This window comes from Acipenser ruthenus, chromosome 2 (genome assembly GCF_902713425.1).
Source record: "Acipenser ruthenus chromosome 2, fAciRut3.2 maternal haplotype, whole genome shotgun sequence".
NCBI lineage: Eukaryota > Metazoa > Chordata > Actinopteri > Acipenseriformes > Acipenseridae > Acipenser > Acipenser ruthenus.
The window spans coordinates 16,116,536-16,138,592 of record NC_081190.1 but is presented as its reverse complement, the minus strand read 5'-3'; the positions used below and the strand labels follow the sequence as shown (position 1 = coordinate 16,138,592).

Sequence of the window (22,057 nt, the reverse complement as noted above, 5' to 3'; positions counted from 1 at the left end):
AGATTTGAAACACGTTTTATATCAGAAAAGCAATATTTTGACAGTTGACCTTAAACATAATTCAAATAGTGGAAGTTCAATGCGGTTGTACAAGTTGTATAAACAGACCACATCAGGTTTTTAGACAAGGGAGAGAGAGAGAGAAAAAAACGTACGGTGTTCAGTGCAGCAGATGTGTGAAACAAAGACAGCTATTGTTTCAGTGTGGGATGCTTTATGTGTTCTGGGCTTCTAGCCCAGACACTGCAGCTTACCTGTGCTTTGTGGCCAGGCAACAACTAAGGATGAAAACTGAGCTGTCAGTCCGTATAAAAATATTATTGTTTTCTTTACACAAGATACCTGCCATGTAACTGACAGTGGTTATACCGTGTTAAACTGAACAATACAAGTAAAAGTGCTGGCACTCGACACAGACTCTCTTTCACATCTCTCCAAACTTTCCCTGGCCTGAAGCCAAGCCTTCTCTTCTTTCCAGGAATGCTGTATCTGTACAGTGGCCTTGTTTTTATCAGGGATAGAAACGTTTAGCTGTTAAATTGCCATCACAAGTGTCTGTTGTACACAGCGCCATGCAGAAAAATATATATATACAGATGCGGTGACCTGATTTACTGTCCACTTTTCACTGTGTTTGACACCTCAACATGTCATAAGGGGTGCTTTTTCAAGCCATCCATTGAAATGTGGCACAACAAAAAGAAGTCGCCTCCAAGCACTTGCTGCAATCCATCGTGAAACTTACAAACAAACCCCCTTTCCTCATCCTTTGGAAGAGGTCCAAAGTGTTTGTTCAGAGGGCTGCCCGAAATACAAATCTTCAAAGAAATGAAAACGGGTCCTATTCAAGAGGGCACTCTTTGTGAAAGTATCTGTTTAATACATTCCTATCTGATATGAAAATGTTTTAATGTGCTGCCTATTAGGAACTGATTTCCAAAGAAAAGTTTGGCTTAGCTACTTCAGCATAAGAGTAAAGCTGATAAAGGGCTTGAGAGAATTTTTCCCGAAATGTATCATTTATTGTTTTTAAAAAAAAAAAAAAAAAAAAAAAAAGTTTCCCATTGCAGCAGGACATAAACACAGTTATTAATTGGTTAAAAGCACGTCGCTTTGAAGCACAATCAATAGTTTGATCGCAGACTTTTCCTCCTCTATCCCTGGTATGTCACATGAAATTGTGCAAGCAGGTCCCTTCATGTGTTTTTTTTATTATTGCATTATGTTTATTGAAATGCATTTTTACCCCCCTGCTAAAAGTGCTTTGTCAGCTCCACAAGTGCTACCTTTTAATAAATACTATGCAAAGGGAAATGTTTCACATTTATTTTTCCAATACTTTTTCTCCAGTCATTTGCATTTGCTCATCAGACTACGTACAGAATATAACAAGCACCATCATCCATGAACAGGATTTTTTTTAGGTAAGAACGACTGGACCTTTTAAAATTACAATAATGCTCTGCTGGACCAGTTGCAGATAGCAGTCTTGTTTCAGTACACAAATACTATTCTTGACATGGCTAGACAACAGGAAAACAGTAGATAAGCATATGATAAACATGTACTGTATTGTTACAACAGTAACAATTAAGAAACATTGTATTCTACTGGAGTTTTAAAGCAGTGTACCTGAAGTGTTCAGAATCAGTGGCTGCTTACCAAGAAAGATATGAAGCTCTCACGACTTGAGTTTTACAAGCCTGTACTGTTTTTGTGAAACCACAACATCCCTTTGTGTCTTTCCAATTCTCTGAGCTGCTTGGAATAGGCACAATGAAAACCTAATAAGGCGCCATTTGATTTATTAGAGAAAAAAGCGTTATAGTTTTTATAGCTAAATTTGCACACAACTCCTCATTTGTATTGACCTTAACTGACTAAAATTAAAAACAAACTGCAAAGAGCTGGTTGTTAAGAATAGTAATGATAGTTGGCCACAGCTTTCTTCATTAATGTGTCTGAACATTTGATTTTAAATTTGGCATAAATGCATTTGATTTCACAGTGGCTTGCATGCAAAAAGTTAAATTATTTATTTATTTATTTATTTATTTATTTATTTATTTATTTATTGCTTAGCAGACACCCTTATCCAGGGTGACTTACAATTGTTACAAAATATCACAGTACAGAGTATTACATTTATAAAATACCACATTTATAAAATATCACATTGCAGGATATCACATTACAGGTAAGAGCAGTTATAAAGTACAATAAAATCAGTAGCAAATAAAAGCAAAATAAAGACTACAGTAAATAATTACATATAAGAACGAGTTTGACTGAGAGCAGTTAAATGTTTAACTGATGTTTTAAAATGTTTAAAAAATATTTGCTTATGAGTAAAGTCCAGTAAGAGCAGAAGTGACAAATAATCCATCTACAGAATAGCTTTCAAAGCAGCTTGTGTGGTTCCTAAATAAATAGCCTAACTCTCAAAAAGAAACTTATTTTAAAACCTGGATTTTGAAGAACTATAAATTAATGTGTAGACTTTTAGCATCTGCAAGCATTTACAGTAGCTCAATACGAAGGTCACTAAAGTGATTTGCATTTGAGCTGAATTGAGTACCAATAGTGAAGCTGATTCAGAGATATCACAACTGTCACCACCCACATCACTGCCTGCTCTTCATGTGAACCACCACGTTAAAATGAAATACATAATTGTTGCTGGAACCAACAATATACAATACTAATGGGAGAAAAAAGAGGGCAAAACTCAAGTACACATGTCTCCAGTGGTTCACCTAGTGATGTCACTACTGGATGCGGGTTGAGTCATGCAATTGGGAGCTTTTGCAAATGTTGCATTTACAGCATGTTGTGTGAATAGCTGAACTGCATTATATATATATATATATATATATATATATATATATATATATATATATATATATATATATATATATATATATATATATATATATATATACACACACACACAGTACTGTGCAAAAGTTTTAGGCAGGTGTGAAAAAATGCTGTAAAGTAAGAATGCTTTCAAAAATAGACATGTTAATAGATTATATTTATCAATTAACTAAATGCAAAGTGAGTGAACAGAAGAAAAATCTACATCAAATCAATATTTGGTGTGACCACCCTTTGCCTTCAAAACAGCATCAATTCTTCTTGGTACACTTGCACAAAGTCAGGGATTTTGTAGGCATATAGTCAGGTGTATGATTAAACAATTATACCAAACAGGTGCTAATGATCATCAATTCAATATGTAGGTTGAAACACAATCATTAACTGAAACAGAAACAGCTGTGTAGGAGGAATAAAACTGGGTGAGGAACAGCCAAACTCAGCTAACAAGGTGAGGTTGCTGAAGACAGTTTACCGTCAAAAGTCATACACCATGGCAAGACTGAGCACAGCAACAAGACACAAGGTAGTTCTACTGCATCAGCAAGGTCTCTCCCAGGCAGAAATTTCAAGGCAGACAGGGGTTTCCAGATGTGCTGTCCAAGCTCTTTTGAAGAAGCACAAAGAAACGGGCAACGTTGAGGACCGTAGACACAGTGGTCGGCCAAGGAAACTTACTGCAGCAGATGAAAGACACATCATGCTTACTTCCCTTCACAATCGGAAGATGTCCAGCAGTGCCATCAGCTCAGAATTGGCAGAAAACAGTGGGACCCTGGTACACCCATCTACTGTCCGGAGAAGTCTGGTCAGAAGTGGCCTTCATGGAAGACTTGCGGCCAAAAAGCCATACCTCCGACGTGGAAACAAGGCCAAGCGACTCAACTATGCACGAAAACACAGGAACTGGGGTGCAAAAAAATGGCAGCAGGTGCTCTGGACTGATGAGTCAAAATTTGAAATATTTGGCTGTCGCAGAAGGCAGTTTGTTCGCCGAAGGGCTGGAGAGCGGTACACGAATAAGTGAGTGTCTGCAGGCAACAGTGAAGCATGGTGGAGGTTCCTTGCAAGTTTGGGGCTGCATTTCTGCAAATGGAGTTGGGGATTTGGTCAGAATTAATGGTCTCCTCAATGCTGAGAAGTACAGGCAGATACTTATCCGTCATGCAATACCATCAGGGAGGCATCTGATTGGCCCCAAATTTATTTTGCAGCATGACAACGACCCCAAACATACAGCGAAAGTCATTAAGAACTATCTTCAGCGTAAAGAAGAACAAGGAGTCCTGGAAGTGATGGTATGGCCCCCACAGGGCCCTGATCTCAACATCATCGAGTCTGTCTGGGATTACATGAAGAGAGAGAAGCAACTGAGGCTGCCTAAATCCACAGAAGAACTGTGGTTAGTTCTCCAAGATGTTTGGGCCAACCTACCTGCCGAGTTCCTTCAAAAACTGTGTGCAGGTGTACCTAGAAGAATTGATGCTGTTTTGAAGGCAAAGGGTGGTCACACCAAATATGGATTTGATTTAGATTTTTCTTCTGTTCACTCACTTTGCATGTTGTTAATTGATAAATATAAACTATTCACATGTCTATTTTTGAAAGCATTCTTACTTTTACAGCATTTTTTCACACCTGCCTAAAACTTTTGCACAGTACTGTATATATATATATATATATATATATATATATATATATATATATATATATATATATATATATATATATTTATTTTTTGTGATTGTTGCAGAACCCAGATATAAATAGCAATATCAGTAATATATTTCAGAAATTAATTTAGAAAGAATCACTATTTGATTACTTTGCTGACTTTATTTACTTCTACTTCTTCCTCTTCTGCTTCTTCACCAAAAGAAAGCAAACTGAAATTCCGAAAGAAAATTTTTGATTTTCTGCATTTTTGCATATTTTTTACACTGAATGTTATCAGATCTTCAGCCAAAACCTAATATTCGATAAAAGGGACCCTGAGTGAACAAATAGCACTGGTTATGCCACCTTTAGCAGCAATAACTGCAACCAAACGCTTCCTGCAGTTATTGATTAGTCTCTCACAGCGCCGTGGAAGAATTTTGGCCCACTCCTCCTTGCAGAACTGCTTCAACTCAGTGACATTTGTGGGTTTTTGAGCATGAACTGCCGCAACATCTCAATGGGGTTTAGGTCTGTACTTTGACTAGGCCATTCAAAAACTTTAAATTTCTTGTTCTTCAACCATTCTGATGTAGACTTGCTTGTGTGTTTCGGATCACTGTCTTGCTGCATAACCCAGCTGCGCTTCAGCTTCAGCTCACGGAGGGATGGCCTTACATTCTCCTTTAGAATTCTCTGCTACAGAGCAGAATTCATGGTTCCTTCATTGATGGCAAGGCGTCCAGGTCCTGATGCAGCAAAGCATCCCCAAACCATGACACTACCACCACCATGCTTGACCGTTGGTAAGAGGTTTTTACTGTGGAATGCAGTGTTTGGTTTTCACCAGCCATAACAGGGCCCACATCGGCCAAAAACTTCCACTTTTGACTCATCTGTCCATAGAACATTGTTCCAGAACTCTTGGCAAACTTGAGACGAGCATTCATGTTCTTCTTAGTGAGCAATGGTTTCTGTCTTGCTACTCTGCCATGAATCCCATTTTTGCCCAGTGTCTTTCTGATGGTGGAGTCATGAACACTGACCTTAGCTGAGGCGAGAGAGGCCTGCAGATCCCTGGATGTTGTTCTAGGGTTCTTTGTGACTTCCTGGACGATTTTACGCCTTGCTCTTGGAGAGATTTTGGCAGGACGGCCACTCCTGGGAAGATTCACTACTGTCCCAAAGGTTCTCCATTTGGACAATATGGCTCTGACTGTGGTTTGGTGGAGCCCCAGAGCCTTAGAAATGGCTTTGTAAACCTTTCCAGACTGATAGGCATCAACAACTTTTTTTCCGGAGGTCTTCAGGAATTTCTTTTGTTCGTGGCATGATGTGCCTCTAGAACCTGTGAGCTGACAACTTCACTCTGATGGTAAGGGCCAAAGTTAGTCAGATTTATATTGGACAGGGCTGGCCCAAATCAGGCCTGGTTGTTAACCAAAGTACTCAAACAGCTGACCCTAATTATCTCTTTAATTGGGTTGAGTTAACTAGAGGGGGCAATAACTTTTTCACACCTGAAGATTGCATGTTTGATTACCTTGCACACCAAACAAATGAAAGAAGCACCAAACTTTGGTGTCATTTTTTCTCTCAGACTCCCTCTATATACAACTACAACCCACAAAAAAATGTGAAAAATGTGCAAAAATGTAGAAAATCAGACAGGGGGCAAATACTTTTTCACGGCAATATATATATATATATACAGTGCCTTGCGAAAGTATTCGGCCCCCTTGAACTTTGCGACCTTTTGCCACATTTCAGGCTTCAAACATAAAGATATGAAACTGTAATTTTTTGTGAAGAATCAACAACAAGTGGGACACAATCATGAAGTGGAACGAAATTTATTGGATATTTCAAACTTTTTTAACAAATAAAAAACTGAAAAATTGGGCGTGCAAAATTATTCAGCCCCTTTACTTTCAGTGCAGCAAACTCTCTCCAGAAGTTCAGTGAGGATCTCTGAATGATCCAATGTTGACCTAAATGACTAATGATGATAAATAGCATCCACCTGTGTGTAATCAAGTCTCCGTATAAATGCACCTGCACTGTGATAGTCTCAGAGGTCCGTTTAAAGCGCAGAGAGCATCATGAAGAACAAGGAACACACCAGGCAGGTCCGAGATACTGTTGTGGAGAAGTTTAAAGCCGGATTTGGATACAAAAAGATTTCCCAAGCTTTAAACATCCCAAGGAGCATTGTGCAAGCGATAATATTGAAATGGAAGGAGTATCAGACCACTGCAAATCTACCAAGACCTGGCCGTCCCTCTAAACTTTCAGCTCATACAAGGAGAAGACTGATCAGAGATGCAGCCAAGAGGCCCATGATCACTCTGGATGAACTGCAGAGATCTACAGCTGAGGTGGGAGACTCTGTCCATAGGACAACAATCAGTCGTATACTGCACAAATCTGGCCTTTATGGAAGAGTGGCAAGAAGAAAGCCATTTCTTAAAGATATCCTTAAAAAGTGTCATTTACAGTTTGCCACAAGCCACCTGGGAGACACACCAAACATGTGGAAGAAGGTGCTCTGGTCAGATGAAACCAAAATCGAACTTTTTGGCAACAATGCAAAACGTTATGTTTGGCGTAAAAGCAACACAGCTCATCACCCTGAACACACCATCCCCACTGTCAAACATGGTGGTGGCAGCATCATGGTTTGGGCCTGCTTTTCTTCAGCAGGGACAGGGAAGATGGTTAAAATTGATGGGAAGATGGATGGAGCCAAATACAGGACCATTCTGGAAGAAAACCTGATGGAGTCTGCAAAAGACCTGAGACTGGGACGGAGATTTGTCTTCCAACAAGACAATGATCCAAAACATAAAGCAAAATCTACAATGGAATGGTTCACAAATAAACATATCCAGGTGTTAGAATGGCCAAGTCAAAGTCCAGACCTGAATCCAATCAAGAATCTGTGGAAAGAACTGAAAACTGCTGTTCACAAATGCTCTCCATCCAACCTCACTGAGCTCGAGCTGTTTTGCAAGGAGGAATGGGCAAAAATTTCAGTCTCTCGATGTGCAAAACTGATAGAGACATACCCCAAGCGACTTACAGCTGTAATCGCAGCAAAAGGTGGCGCTACAAAGTATTAACTTAAGGGGGCTGAATAATTTTGCACGCCCAATTTTTCAGTTTTTTATTTGTTAAAAAAGTTTGAAATATCCAATAAATTTCGTTCCACTTCATGATTGTGTCCCACTTGTTGTTGATTCTTCACAAAAAATTACAGTTTCATATCTTTATGTTTGAAGCCTGAAATGTGGCAAAAGGTCGCAAAGTTCAAGGGGGCCGAATACTTTCGCAAGGCACTGTATGTATATATATATATATATATATATATATATATATATATATATATATATATATATATATATAGTGATTGTTGTGACTTGAAAATAAATAAGACACATTTTTGGGTACACCCTAAATTACTTAAATTAACCATGGTTTGGTTATAAAAGCTGTTAGTAATGTTAGCAACACAGTACTGTGCATACAAGTCCTGTAATAGTTTGCTTTTGTTCAGATCACTTACCATGAGTAATGAGCTTCTAATGAGCAGACAAGTAAAGCTGAATTTTTCAACACTTGTTAAAATCTCTAATCCTTACGGATGCTGTTTTCAAGCAGATAGGAACAGTGGTTTACACTAAGCAAGCAACGTGTCACCTTCTCCAAAAGGTGTTGACTGGCATATCCTGGATTTCTTTAAAGGTCTTGTGCCTTTCTTTCTTTTTTAGTTTTCATATCGAAGAATGTTGTTGCCTTCCAAACTAGTGTTGAAAAATAAGTCTAATCCTTACATTAATGTGGTAGACCACAGGTAGGCAACTCCACTATCATTAAAGTATTAGTTACTTTAGGATCTTGTCAGAGGTTTGTTTCAGTTCATTTTATCGGTTTAAGAAAATAGCTGGAACAAAGACCTGGACTGGAAGGGCCAAGATTGCCTTTGCCAATACTAAATAGGCATTAACTATACTTAATTGAACTCGAGGAATAATGCTTACAAGTGTACAATTAAGAAGCCTTTTCACGATTTGGCCGTAGCGCTAAGGGGATGCTTGTATAAACCACTGCAATTGTCAAGTAAAAAAAATACACAGACATATAAAAATATGGGGAGCTAAGTTTAATAAATAAATATGTTCAGGGTTATTGATTAACAAAATATAACATTTGACTGGTGACCTAATATCACAGCCATATGAGTTTCTGAATGATAAATACCAAACTCTTTGAGATAGTATCTTCACATTTTAGTCCAATAAAACACTCTTCTAAGACCATTTGAGGTACTGAATTGATATTTCCAAAACACTGCATGCCAAATGTGTCTGTAACCTCGGATCCATTTAAGCTGCCATACAGAGGTTCCCGCTGATGGAGACAGCACACTATTCCCAAAGCTATAACACCTGGCCTTTTCAAAGAAGCTGGATATTTATGAAAGTCTGCTAGACCAGTGCTTCTCAAACATTTTGGACCTTGCCCCCCTTCTTGTCTGTGATACTATTCTTTTGCACAAACCAGCCACCTAGCCATTGTAATAAGAGTAAACTTAACAAGGAAAATTATAGTTTACCGATTGTGACCAACGCTTACTACCGTGCACACCACGTATTAAGCCGATACAAAACATACATTACCAGATGGCAGCAGACTTCATCCAAAATTATACAGGCTTAAAAGGCACCAGTCAGATGCACAGCGCCATCTATTAATTTTGACATGCCTGGAGGTGTCAGCAGAAAGATTTGTTTTAAGTTAATATATACCGTATAATGGGAAATTTTGGCTGGTATTAAATTTGGTAGATTTGCTACCTTGGGGGATTTTGACGGTTTTTCAATTGCTGTTTTTCACTTGGCACATTCATAAAGAAAAATGCCACACAGTTTTGCATTTATACTTTTAAAATGCCACTGCAGCAGCTTGGAGAACAACAAAGAAGGCCTTCTAAAAATCAGTTACAGTATGTATCATTCTTATATGGCCCTTAATTTTAAGGTACAGGTAAACTTTTGCGTTAAGCATTTGCAATCTCCCAGTTTTAAAACTTAGCTTTGGTTCACAACATAATACAGTGGAATGATCACAGTATCATGTAGGACAGTATTGCCACGTGTGAAAACTTTTAACAATTAAAGCCAAAACGTAAATTTCTTAATTTGCTTAGAAATAATTTTAAACTGGTTAATAGACTAGCAAGCACTGGTAAAATCAGCTCAGTTTTATATGGTGCAGAACTAATTTATTTGAACGTTTTGTTTTGTTTATGGACTTTGCGATACTTGCACGGTGGGTGTGTTAAATAATTGTCTTATCTACAACGTATCAACAATAACAACCAACCATTTTGTTACAGACTTTCTATCAAGTTTGGCGCAAACAATTGTTGCTGTTAACCCTTGTAAAAAAATAACACCAAAATGAAAGAAAATAAGGAAAGAACAGTCCTACTGTAGTAGACACAGTTTACACTACCTCTGTGTTTCTGATCGCATCAATTCCATTGATGGCAATGTCTGGTCTACTTTTAATGTTTTTAAGCAAATTTGCTTCCTCACTGCCGTTCTCATATCCACTTTGACATCTTACACATTTCTTCCCTTGTCCAGTGCTTCTTTAACCTGTTCCATATACCAGTTTGCTAGAGGACGGGATAGCTACAAGCACTGTATGCAAAAATCTGATTGGTGGAAGTATTATTGGCAATCCAATCAAAACGCCAATAAAGCCAAAATAAATTCTCCACCTGTTAGGTTAAGATGTGTGTTGTAATAAAACATTTTAAAAAATCCTGAAACTTCTAACGCCCCCCTAGGATACAATCTGCGACACTGTCTAGAAGCCTATACTGTGGAACACACCCGACCAGTAGCTACTCAGACCTGACCTGAATCATGTGAGAATTGCTGGCACTCAATGTGTAATGCAGAGGTGGCGCTTTCAAATAATAATAATAATAATAATTAAAAAAAAAAAAAAGACGTAGAAGGTAAGTTCTTACATTTCTGAAATATTTTTTTTAGGAGTCACAAAATGTTTTTCAGTTGAAGATTTTTAATAAAAATATATATACACTGATAATGGAGGTGATGCTCAGTAAGTTTGTGTTAAATTAAAAAAATAAATAATGACAACAAAGCAACATGTCGTAAAGAGATGGATTAATGTATTTTTCCTCCAAAATGAATTCTGTCTAATTATATCGGTAGAAAATCTTGTTCATGCATTTATGGTGCTCACATAGGAACTGGGTGCCAACATTACAGAAGTACTATTTGGATGATCCCTGTCAGTTTTATGCTGGCAGAAATTGTTCATGAAAATTTCTGAAGAGAAGTCCCTCAGTCCCCTCTGTGGTTGTAATAGAGAGCTGGAAAAGGAGAGGGATCACTTGGTATAGAGGGAATGCTTTTATGGTAAATCTATAAAGATAGTTGACTTCCTCTCTTATTTATAATGAAGATCCATTATATGAGTGATTCATTGCAGGTAATATGACATTCTTATTAGTGTATCTCAGACTGTACATCTTTAGCAAGTGCTGATGCTGACAGAAGCCCAAGTCTGTACACTATTTATTTTTGTATGTACAGTAACCACGTCACAAAAACATAACATTGTTTTCTTATGAGTTTACTAATACTATTTCAGGTGTAGATTTTCTTCATATGATTTTATTACAAAAACAGAATTTGGAGGAAGAATGTATAAAATGAACGAAAATAAAAACATTATTACCGTAGACCTGAAATAGTATTAGTAAACTCATAAGAAAACAATGTTATGTTTTTGTGATGTGGTTACTGTACATACAAAAATAAATAGTGTACAGACTTGGACTTCTGTCAGCATCAGATATGAGCAATACAATGTATACCAGAAGGAACCATAACTATCTAAGAAGCATAAAAAGCACTGTAGTTTGGCATAAATCTGAATCGAAGTAAATCCAGCATATGTATTATGTAGGTGATTTTTTTTTTTCTATTTCATAGCTTGGATAAAATATGCAAAAATTACAATTTCCTTTATTCCTTTATTTTTTAAATTTTTTTATTTTGTTCTTTATTTTTTCTAGCCAATAGCTACAGTGAGGAATTTTCAGGTATGAAATTTTGCTTTGATTACAAGAAATGAGATAACTTGCTAAATACAATGTGCCTTTGGGTATGTCAGTCGTATCTTTGTGCCTCAGTTCAGTGGAGCAATAAAACTGGCTAAAGCGTGATCCTACTTGATACATTGGATGTACCGGTATTTATTCTACTTATGCATATTCTTTGTAAAAAGCATATTTCAGAGGCTATCAAAAAATGTGCATTTTAAGGGCTTGATTTATGAAGCGTAAAACACTTTTCCATCTGAAATCAGTTAGTCCTATGTCACAGTCAGCTGGCAGCTTCAGTAGTCCCTTTCTAACCCAGCAGATGCTATTTCTAAGGAGTCTTGCAAATGGCATAAAATAATACACAATATCAGGCGTTTCAGATATAAGCAGTTGAGCTAACTAGTCACAAAAGTGTCAAGGACAGGAGTGCTGTGGGTAATTCTCAATTTTCTTTGAAGGCTGTGGTCCTCCCGGTGAGTAATGCATGCTTGAGAAAGTCCATGCATCCTGCCCTAGTCTAGTCTGTGTCTGGTGAGGCGAGAAGGGTAGTACTTCATTCCAAATCTGCAGATGAAGTCTGGGGTGTTAAACGGTAGTCATTTGATGTTCATGAACTTTGATCAGGATGGAGCAGAAGTGTTAACAGATTTCAGAGAGCATTCTGCTAATAGGTTTCCTTTTACACAGATGTTCATTAGGGTTCCTGTGGCAGCAATGTGCATTCTGTCTAAACTAGACTGCCCATATCCAGGCAGGTGCTATCCTATTTTCTTTAGAGACGTTTTAATAGTTAAGGCCTCCACAGAAACATGCGCTTTGGAACCTGTTAGAATTCAGGCTAGTATGCCCCCCAGCTGAACCCAAGATAGTGTGCAGTATCTCAGTCTGAGGATGGCTTTTTTGATTGTATCATGTCTACTAGGACATCTTCAGACAAACAAAGTAAAATAAATAAAAGGTAAAGCAGGAAATGTAAATTCTGGCAGGTATTTTTCATCAGTTTGCTTCCAAAACTGTGTATTACAATTAAGGCTGTAAAGGTGTAATAGGAGAATCTCGCAGTGTTTGTGTGTGTGTGTGTGTTATTGTTTAACGGTCTTGATGCTTTGTAAACCACTGTAATTGAATACTGTTTGTAAAAATCTAAGTAAAGATGTCAGATACATTTAAACGTAAAATATAAAGATGACTACAAATACTTGCTTTAAATGGTAGATGACAATTCACCAGAAGTTTTACATTTAATCTGTTAAAAGGCAGATTTACAGCCTTAATTACAATTTACTGTATTATCTCACAAAAAGATACAACAATCTGGTGAGCTTTGGTGTGCAGTTCTGTGTACCTACCTCATCAATAAAATAAATGCACAGCACACCCAACGTGATAGCATTGTGGAAGACAGTCATGCTACAGTTTGATATGCAATTGAAAGAATACTTGTGAAGGTTCACACATGGTGCTGCAGCAAGGCTGGGTAAAAACAAGCTATTTGCTCCACTGGCTGTCTTTCAGGTTTAGACCTGTCATTTTTGTACACATTTTTTATGGGAATTCTGGGAATAGTTGAAGGCTGCCTTAGATGAGAGAGGTGCTGAAATGCTAAGTGGTCTTTTTGTGCCAGATATTGGTGGTAATTATTTACATTTAATGCTTATTCTGCCTGCTATAGGTTAATAATACACAGTCATAAAAGCGAGTAATAAACTTGTGGTTTATGGTTGGCGGAAATCTGGATACAAGTGGGAAATGTTAGCCGCTGTATTGGATCCCAATTAATGACAACGTTTCTACCAGCTTCACTGATATTTGAAACTGTCCTATTCCACTATAGTTCAGCATTTACAGGTAGAGTGTAATATAGCCAATGTTCTAATTGTATTGTATCCTAGGGCACTTGGTGATCTCATCAACAAGAGTGCTATGGTTTTATCACAAGCTGATCCAATACTTTCTTGATTAAAGCACTTGAGCTGAGCACTTGAAGAGCATGCTGTGCATTTTGCAATTATTACCATCTGTTATAAATTCTTATCAGATGTCAGGCAACGTTGGTTATTAACTAACAGCATGGCTGCAACCATGTTTCTATAAACAATGATGTAGTGGGCATATGTTTGGCTGTTGGTTTGTTTAAACACTGTGCTTCAATCTCAGATAGAGATGGATTTCAACATCTTGAAAGTAAGTGTGTGTGTGTGTGTGTGTGTGTGTGTGTGTGTGTGTATATATATATATATATATATATATATATATATATATATATATATATATATATATATATATATAATTTGTAATGTAGTCGTTGGAGGGGAGGATGTACACTATATGTTGGAGTATGCATTCTTGATGGCAGTGTTATCATGAGACTTTTGATTCATTTCCTAAATCCTTCATTAGGTAAACAGCCAGACCAGGGATGATTGTCAGTGGACCAAGAAACTCACATTCTATAAATATAGATTTAATTGTACTGACGGAATAAATCTCTGTTCTTATCTGCGCCAACCAGAGCACTTTAAGGCATTCTTGATGGGACCCCGATAAAAATATACACAGAAATGAATGCAATTTAAACTAAGCAAAAATTGTTAAAGCACTACTGGATTCAAATGAAAGATTTATAAAGCTATACGAATAACGTGTGATATTGTATTTAATTATTAATGAAACCGTAACAAAAAATTAAACATGGAGACTGTCTGTAGATCCAGCCTATTAGGAGCTCCTCTCATAAGACCCTTTTTATTCCGTCCCTTTGGCGTTTGTAATTAAAGGCTTCACTGTAGCTACCTGGACTACAGGCTGGTTCATACTTCAGTTGTGCAATCGTTGTTGAGAGTGATTTCTAGTCATTCTAGTCACGCAACTGTCTGGCGATCCACAGGAGACAGATCGCCAGTTACATGATTGTCAACTCTAACTGGCCACCGTATCCTGTTGGTTGCAAGACTGAAGTATAAACCAGCCTTTAGAGATTGGCATACTGTATGACCTGTCAGGATAAGGCACAGCTGAATATTTCCTGACCAATTTACAGCAATGGGGAATCAACCTGGATTGCCAGGCTTAACCACTTATGCATGGTTACTGTATATCAGGATTACCCTGAAAACAGGTGGCTGTTGCAATCCAGAGGGGTTCAGTAGTGCTGTAAATGCTTTAATAAAATCCAGGGGTGGCTTATGCGGATCAAATTAACCCCTTGTCTATTCGGGGATGTGCAATTGTTGAAAGAAACTTCTTGTCCAACGGACAAAATGCTAGAAAAATCTACTTGTCCTTCTTAAAAATCTATTTCCCCATCACACAAAATACACACAAAAAAGTAGAATATAACTTGTAGGATTTTGATTTTATTTAACAGTGAACACAATCAATCAACTAGTTCACGAAATTCTTCAAGATACACTAACGGTTCCCTAAAATCAAAAGAAAAAAAAAACTAATTTTTTTGCCAGGGAAAGTTTGTCTGAAATGCTTCTAAACAGTTAACTTTATGTTTATTTTTTCATACATCCCAACAAGTACATGCTTGACCACAAAGTAGAATAATTGTATAAATTACACAACACGATTTTTCTAATCCACTAATACCTTGCCGACTATGGTGATGGTGCTTTTTTAACTTTGCTAGACTGCTGCATTTAAATGTCAGGTTCATGTATTAAGAAAGCAGGACCACTTATTTGCTAATTTACTAAAAATGTAAATAATACCTTAAGTTTAAAGGATTAGTCTGTGCCTTGCCCCTGTTACTACTAATGTTTGCTTATACAATCAGTTAATAGTAGTTTTAGATCGTCCTGGAGGTGTTAGTCATGAAACTGTCAAAAAGCATTGTACAGTACTCAGAAGTGTGATTGAGAATGGCAAGACATGGGGCCAACAGACCTGTTTACATTGCTGTGTAATTCCACTCCTTGTATTTTCTTTTCTCTTTTTAGTTAAATTATTATTATTTATTTCTTAGCAGACGCCCTTATCCAGGGCGACTTACAATTGTTACAAGATACTTTCCCAAGGGTACAGCAGCAGTGTCCCCCACCTGGGATTGAACCCACGACCCTCCGGTCAAGAGTCCAGAGCCCTAACTACTACTCCACACTGCTGCCCTTAAAGAAGCCATTTGTTTTGTTCTGTTGTTTTCATAGGCACTGAGGTTAAACTGAGTTTTTAAGGGTTTAATAGACTTCCAGTTTATGCCAAGCTTTTCTGGCTAATAGAAGGTGGTCTTTGTAAGTGCATTCCTGTTGTTTACAGCAGAGATTTACTACACACTAGATTTTAGGCCCAGTTATATTCCCCAGTGGTTTTATTACATGGCAAATTACTTGCTCATGTAAGCATTGTTTTCTTTGCAGCGATGAATTGCGAAAAGAGGCACGTCAACTGAAAAAGGAACTTCTGGCAGCCAAACAGAGGAAAGAAGAATCTCATGAAAAGGAAGTGGAAAAGGAAATAGAAAGTAAGCATCTTCTTTTGTTTTTGGGGTTGGAAAATGGCTGTTTTGAATATGAAGAAAGTGTGGAATTAACAATAACTTCATGTAAGAAGCTAAATCGATGCACACCTTGAGTGTGATGAGTCCGAGCCTAGTGAAAAAATACTGCAATTAATATTTTCGTGAATTTATCCATTCACCATTTCAAAACAGTCCCTGTACTTTTTTTTTTTTTTTTGAGGCTATAAGCAAGAATTGTCCATTTACTTTTGTTCAATAAAAAATAGTATTTTACCTTGCGTTACATTTGGATTTCTGCCACGTTTTGTAAACACCTCATTTTGATGTGCATTCTGGCCAACAAGAGTTCATTAAAATAAGTCTTACTCCCTGTGGCAGGATGGCTGATGTGGCGATGTGTGTGATGTCAGGTACCAGGAAGCAATACACAAACGGCAGGAATGCGGGGCAAAAACTGAGAGGCTGTGCCCTGTTTTTTATTAAACACAACACAGGAACAAATAAATCAAATTAAACAAGTACCTATATATACACTATTACAGGTAACACTTACTCTCTGTTTCTCTCCAAACCAAACCACTCCACCCAGATAAAGGATTCCTTCTGGCTTTTATAGTCTGTGGCTGGAGCCCAATTAATCAGTAATTAACAATGAGCTAATTAAGGCTCCAGCCACATTCTCACATGTATTTGGCAGGGAGGAATTTCACCCCCTCCCTGCCGATCAAAAACAAACAATAGTACAATCATAATAATTAATCAAATACACCTATATCTGTACAGAAGAAAAATAACAATAATTATAATGAAAACAATAATAATACAAATAATATAGCGCACATCTTATAAAGGACGGGGCACCCCGTCACACTCCCAATTAACAACCACATAGGTAACATTTGGGAATGGCTGGGAGCTATTACTCAAGTAAATATTGAAACATGAGAGAACTTTTTTTTTTTTTTTTGAATTACAAAGAAGGATTACTCAGCGAAACAACACTGGTCATCTCCTGTTAATCAAATACCAGTCAAGCTCCGTTGTCTAAATATCACTGAGCTGCGCATCCAACACTTACTCAATTCAGAGCACCCTGTTAATAACAACAAATGACTTAATAATTTTTTAAGCCAACATTTATAATCCATAAGCTTTTAATTAAGAAGGAAAGTACAAAGAAATGAAAAGCTGATGACAGACAAACCGCAGACTACATAGCATTTGAAACATGTTGATGCAAAAACATGGTGATTTATCACTATGAAAATGAAAATGTGTTTTAAACTGTTTAAATTCTGTTACAATGTGACATAAGATTTGAGGAAATTTAGGGGAAATAAAAGGATGTCTGGAAACGAAATACACTGAAATGTCTTTTAAAACTGTCTGCCTGTCATGGCAGAATTATGCTTCAAGTGTCTGCAGCTCAGGACTGCATACGACAACCATCCTAAATAATCTTTGCAGCCATTCTACTGTAGCTGATGAAAGCTTTGACTGGGTAGGTTTCAAGGGTTTTCAGAAGCTTGAACAGCATGTTTTTCACGGATTATGAATTGTAGCCATTACCAAATGGGCATTTACCTCCTAAAGACCCGAATCCTTAAAATAGTATACCAAAGCTGCTCTTTGAGCGTGTGACGCTGTCGTTGCCCCGCCCCCGAGGGCACAAAAGGACTGCGTTCACAGATCTCAGATCCATTTTCCCTTTTAAGACTGACGTGATCGGACAGCATTGTTGAGATAAGTACATAGTTGCTTCTGTATGTATTTTGAATTTTCTTTTGTGTTTGACACACATTATATGTGATATTTAATAGGTTTTATCTAATTACACATATTTGTGTGCAAGTCGATTCTTCCCAGAGATCTAGCAACATAAGTTGGCTGACTTTGTGCTCTACCCCCAGGCTGCATAGCCCCGGCTGGGGCTTATTTTATTTCTCGTTTTTGCTATTTGGCACCAAACAAGTTGTTTTATATTATTTATGTAATTGTTTCATTATTGTTTTTTGTTGAGAGTATTTTCTCTTTGTGTTTTTTTTTCTGTTTTTTACAGATACTGCACGCAGGCCTGTCTGCAACGTGGTGCTCAGCACACACGCAGCAAGAGCAGCACTGCGCAGGGCCGATATACTCGCTTCAGTTGTTGATGCTTGCAATTTCAACCACAGTGCCTTGATGCCGTTTTGGTGACAGCTTTTTAGCATCACCATTGCTAAAAAGCTGTCCATTCTGACAAGCAGGATTCCCTCAGTCTCATGTGGGTACTGACTGAGTGGTTTTGCTAGTGGCTTTTACAGGTGGGCATCCTTATACATTGCCACCCGCGGTGACTGCGAACCAGAGGACCCGTGCTGAACTGGTACCGAGGTCACCGACCCGCTACGCTCCCGACTCGGTACCGAGGTTACCGCACCGGTACCAGTACCGACCCAGTGCTGCCCCTGTACTGACCCGATGCTAACAACACAAGTACCCACCCGGTCCTACACGGTGCCAAAGCCACCGAAACAGCCTGGTGCCGACCAGGTTTGAACCAGTAACTGAACCGGTCCTGAACCAGTACCAGCCTGGTGTTAAATGCACCAAACTGGTACTGAACTGACCGAGTTCCAGCTCACTACTGACTGGTGCCGAGGTCACCAGTCCGGTACCAAACTGGTCCTGCTTGCGTCGAGCAGATCTATAAGAAGATTGATGCCTGGGGCCACAGCACGCCAAGGAGGCACTGGCTAATCGCAGCTTCTGCGAGTTTTGTGCCCCTTTCTCCAAGCGCACGCTTAAGAAAAGGTTGTCCCGCAGCTCTAAGGCACGCTCTGCGTCCCTTACTCCTGCTTAGCGCTCTTTCCCCGTCACGCTGTCTAAGAGAGGTGGCTGCGTCCTCACCCCATGGCTCTGCGCCAAGGGAGAGCTGACGACGCATCTGGGAAAGTAGTTCAGGCAGGAAACTGTCCTCGCAGTCTTCCTCGAGCGCTGCGGAAGAAGAGGAAGAGTCGCCGTTCCAGGCAATCAGCAGACTTGGAGCAGATGGAAAAGATCTAGGCAGCTGTTTTCCACCAAGGATCTGTTCTTGCTGAATTACTGCGGGAACTTGTGGTGCCGCCTGTCCCCTTGGGGCCCCATGTGGCTGAAAGCACAGACTGGCCACTGGAGGACATTCTGTCCATCACCGCCTCTGAGGAGGTGGGTGAACAGGAGCTGGCGTTCCTGTCCTGAGGACTCTGTGGTTAAGTTCTCCCTGTCGGCAGAGCTTATACCATTAATCAAGATGGCCACTACAATCTTTCAAGTACCCTGGCCTAAAGTAGGGGAAACAAGGCAACCGATTTTTGACGATGAGCCTATCGTCAACGAGCTGGTTCGTCTGCTTCCCAAGCGACCACCTCCAGTACAAAGACGAGCGGCAAACTGGCACCCTAGGCCCCAGCAGTCGCTGCGGGAGATGATGTTCGGGACCGGCCCATGGGGACTCATCGCTGAGGCTTTAATAGGTTCCGCCACCCTGTGCAGAAACAGAAGCTGCAGGCCAAGCACAGGATAAGCAGCAGACCTAGGAATTTGCTGCCACAGGCCCAGTCTCAGGGCCCTTCTCAGGGAGCCATCTGGACTATTGGCATCAGTGCACCACAGACATCTGGGTGCTTACTACTGTACAGACCAGCTGTTCGTTGCAGGTTAAGCATAGTGCCTTTCAGCGCGTGACTACAATATTAGTCACAGACCCACAGGACGCTGCTGTGGTGTCTCAGGAGGTAGCAGCTCAGCTGCAAAAATGGGCTAGTCGCATGATAGACCCACTCCAGTTGGAGGAAGGGTTATACTCCAGGTACTTCCTAATGCCAAATTGGGATGTTTGCCTCAGACCGATCCTCAACCTCAGACCGATCCTCAACCTCAGACAGGTAAACCTGTATCTGAGCCGATGGAGTTTCAAAATGTTGACAATGCAACAGCTGTTGCAGTCAATCAGGCCAAGCGACTGGTTGACCACGGTGGACCTCGAGGACACCTATTTCCACATCCCCATAAAACCAACGCACAGGAAGTACCTGCGGTTCGCCTTTCAGGGAACAGCATACGAGTTCCGTGTCTTGCAGTTTGGCCTCTCCCTAGCTCTGCATGCCTTCTCGACTGGCTAATTTGTGCCCAGACTCCAGCACAGGCAGAGGCCCACATGGAACTTGTCACCGACCACCTTCAACGGTTGGGCCTTACAATGAATCATGCGAAGAACCAGCTCACGCAGTCCCAGACAGCCTCCTATTTAGGAGTGTGCTTGGACTACGGGGCCATGCTGGCCACTCTGTCGGATGGCAGAGTGCACAGAATAGCCGTCTGTTTGGAGTTTAACAGAGCTCTCACTGTAGTAACGTTCCAGAAACTTATGGGCCTGATGGCAGCAGCTTCCCAGATGTTTCCAATGGGTCTCCTGCGCATGCGCCCTCTGCAGGCCTGGTTCAACAGCAGGGTTTTTCAGCCCACGTTGAACCGCGACCGCCTGTTGACAGTGTCCCACCACTCTATAAAGGCACTCTCTAGGTGGAAACAGCCGGTAGTGTCACCTAAAGGGAGGCCGTTTCCACTGACATGTCCAGCCTGGGCTAGGGCGCTGTGTGGAATGGCCGGGGTGTGCAAGGTGTGTGCAAGGTGTGTGCAACCCTCCTTGGCAAGGTCTCCACATCAGTGTTTTAGAGCTGCAGGCAGTTTACCTGACTTTGCAGCATTTTTTGCAGGTTTGAGGGAGACATGTGCTTGTCCGTACAGACACAACAGTGGTGGCTTACATCAATAACTGGGGCAGCCTCAGGTCGCTGACTCCGTCGTGTGGCCCGCAATCTTTTGCTCTGGGCAGATGCGAACCTCCTCTCACTGCTGGCAATACATCTGCCCAGGGTGACGAACTGGGTGGCGGATCTCCTCTCAAGGGAGTTCCCAGAAGCTCAGAGTGGAGGCTTAACCCCGAGGTTCAGGAGAGCATAGATCTCTTTACCTCCCAGGAATCAACCTACTATCCCCTCTGGTTCTCCATAACAGGAGGCGGGGACCCGGTGGCGATAGATGTCTTGGCACACCAGTGGCCGAGGCATGTGTTATACGCCTTCCCACCGCTCACCCTGCTCCCACTGTGTCTGGAGAAAGTCAGTCAGGACCGGGCCAAGGTGTACCTAGTAGCCCCATATTGGCCCAGGACTCTGGTTTTTGGTTTTCAATCCTGATGTAGCTCCTGAGTGGCCATCCATGGAGAATGCCGGCACACTGCAACCTGCTGAGTTAGGCACTGGGGACCTTGTGGCATCTCGACCCATCGAGCCTGCAGCACTCGGTCTGGCCCCAGAACGGCAGCATTTGAGCCGTCTGGGTCTATCTAATAGGGTTATTGACAGCCTACAAAATGCCAAAGCAGCGTCCATGCCTTCCCAGTATGAGTACAAGTGGGGCATCTTTCAGACATGGTGTCTGCTTTGTGGGTTCGACCCCACGACTTCTCCCATGGCAGTAATACTGGTCTGTCTGGCAGCTATTTCAGCTTGCCATGTTAAGATTGACTTGGTCTCCCCAGGAGCTCACTTCCTGGTGGGGCAATTTTTGAAAGGAGCTTGGCGGCTTTGGCCGCCTATGAAGGACATTGTTCCTCGCTGGAGGCTAAATGTGGTGCTTAATGCACTCATGAAGCCTCCATTTGAGCCCCTGCATTCAGCTGAGCTGACATTTTTGTCATTTAAAGAGGCTTTCTTGCTCGCTATCACCTCCGCAAAGCGGGTGAGTGAGATGCAGGTACTCTCGATTAGCGAAGGCCTGTCTTAATTTTTACAGAGGCCAGGACAAAGGTTACGCTCCGTACCAATCTTGCCTTTTTTTGATGAAGACGATCTTGGCATTCCATGGCAACCAGTCTGTGGAAT

At 40.3% G+C, this 22,057-nt stretch overlaps 1 protein-coding gene across 2 annotated transcripts in view; it reads left to right on the top strand.

Annotated features, from left to right (window-relative positions):
* Positions 1–22,057, top strand: part of LOC117403743 (spliceosome-associated protein CWC27 homolog) — a 90,959-nt gene that overhangs the window by 42,550 nt on the left and 26,352 nt on the right. For both annotated transcript variants that reach the window (XM_059006709.1, XM_059006712.1), the window contains one exon: positions 16,051–16,154. In XM_059006709.1, the coding sequence (XP_058862692.1) occupies positions 16,051–16,154 (104 nt within the window). The remainder of the gene's footprint in view (positions 1–16,050; positions 16,155–22,057) is intronic.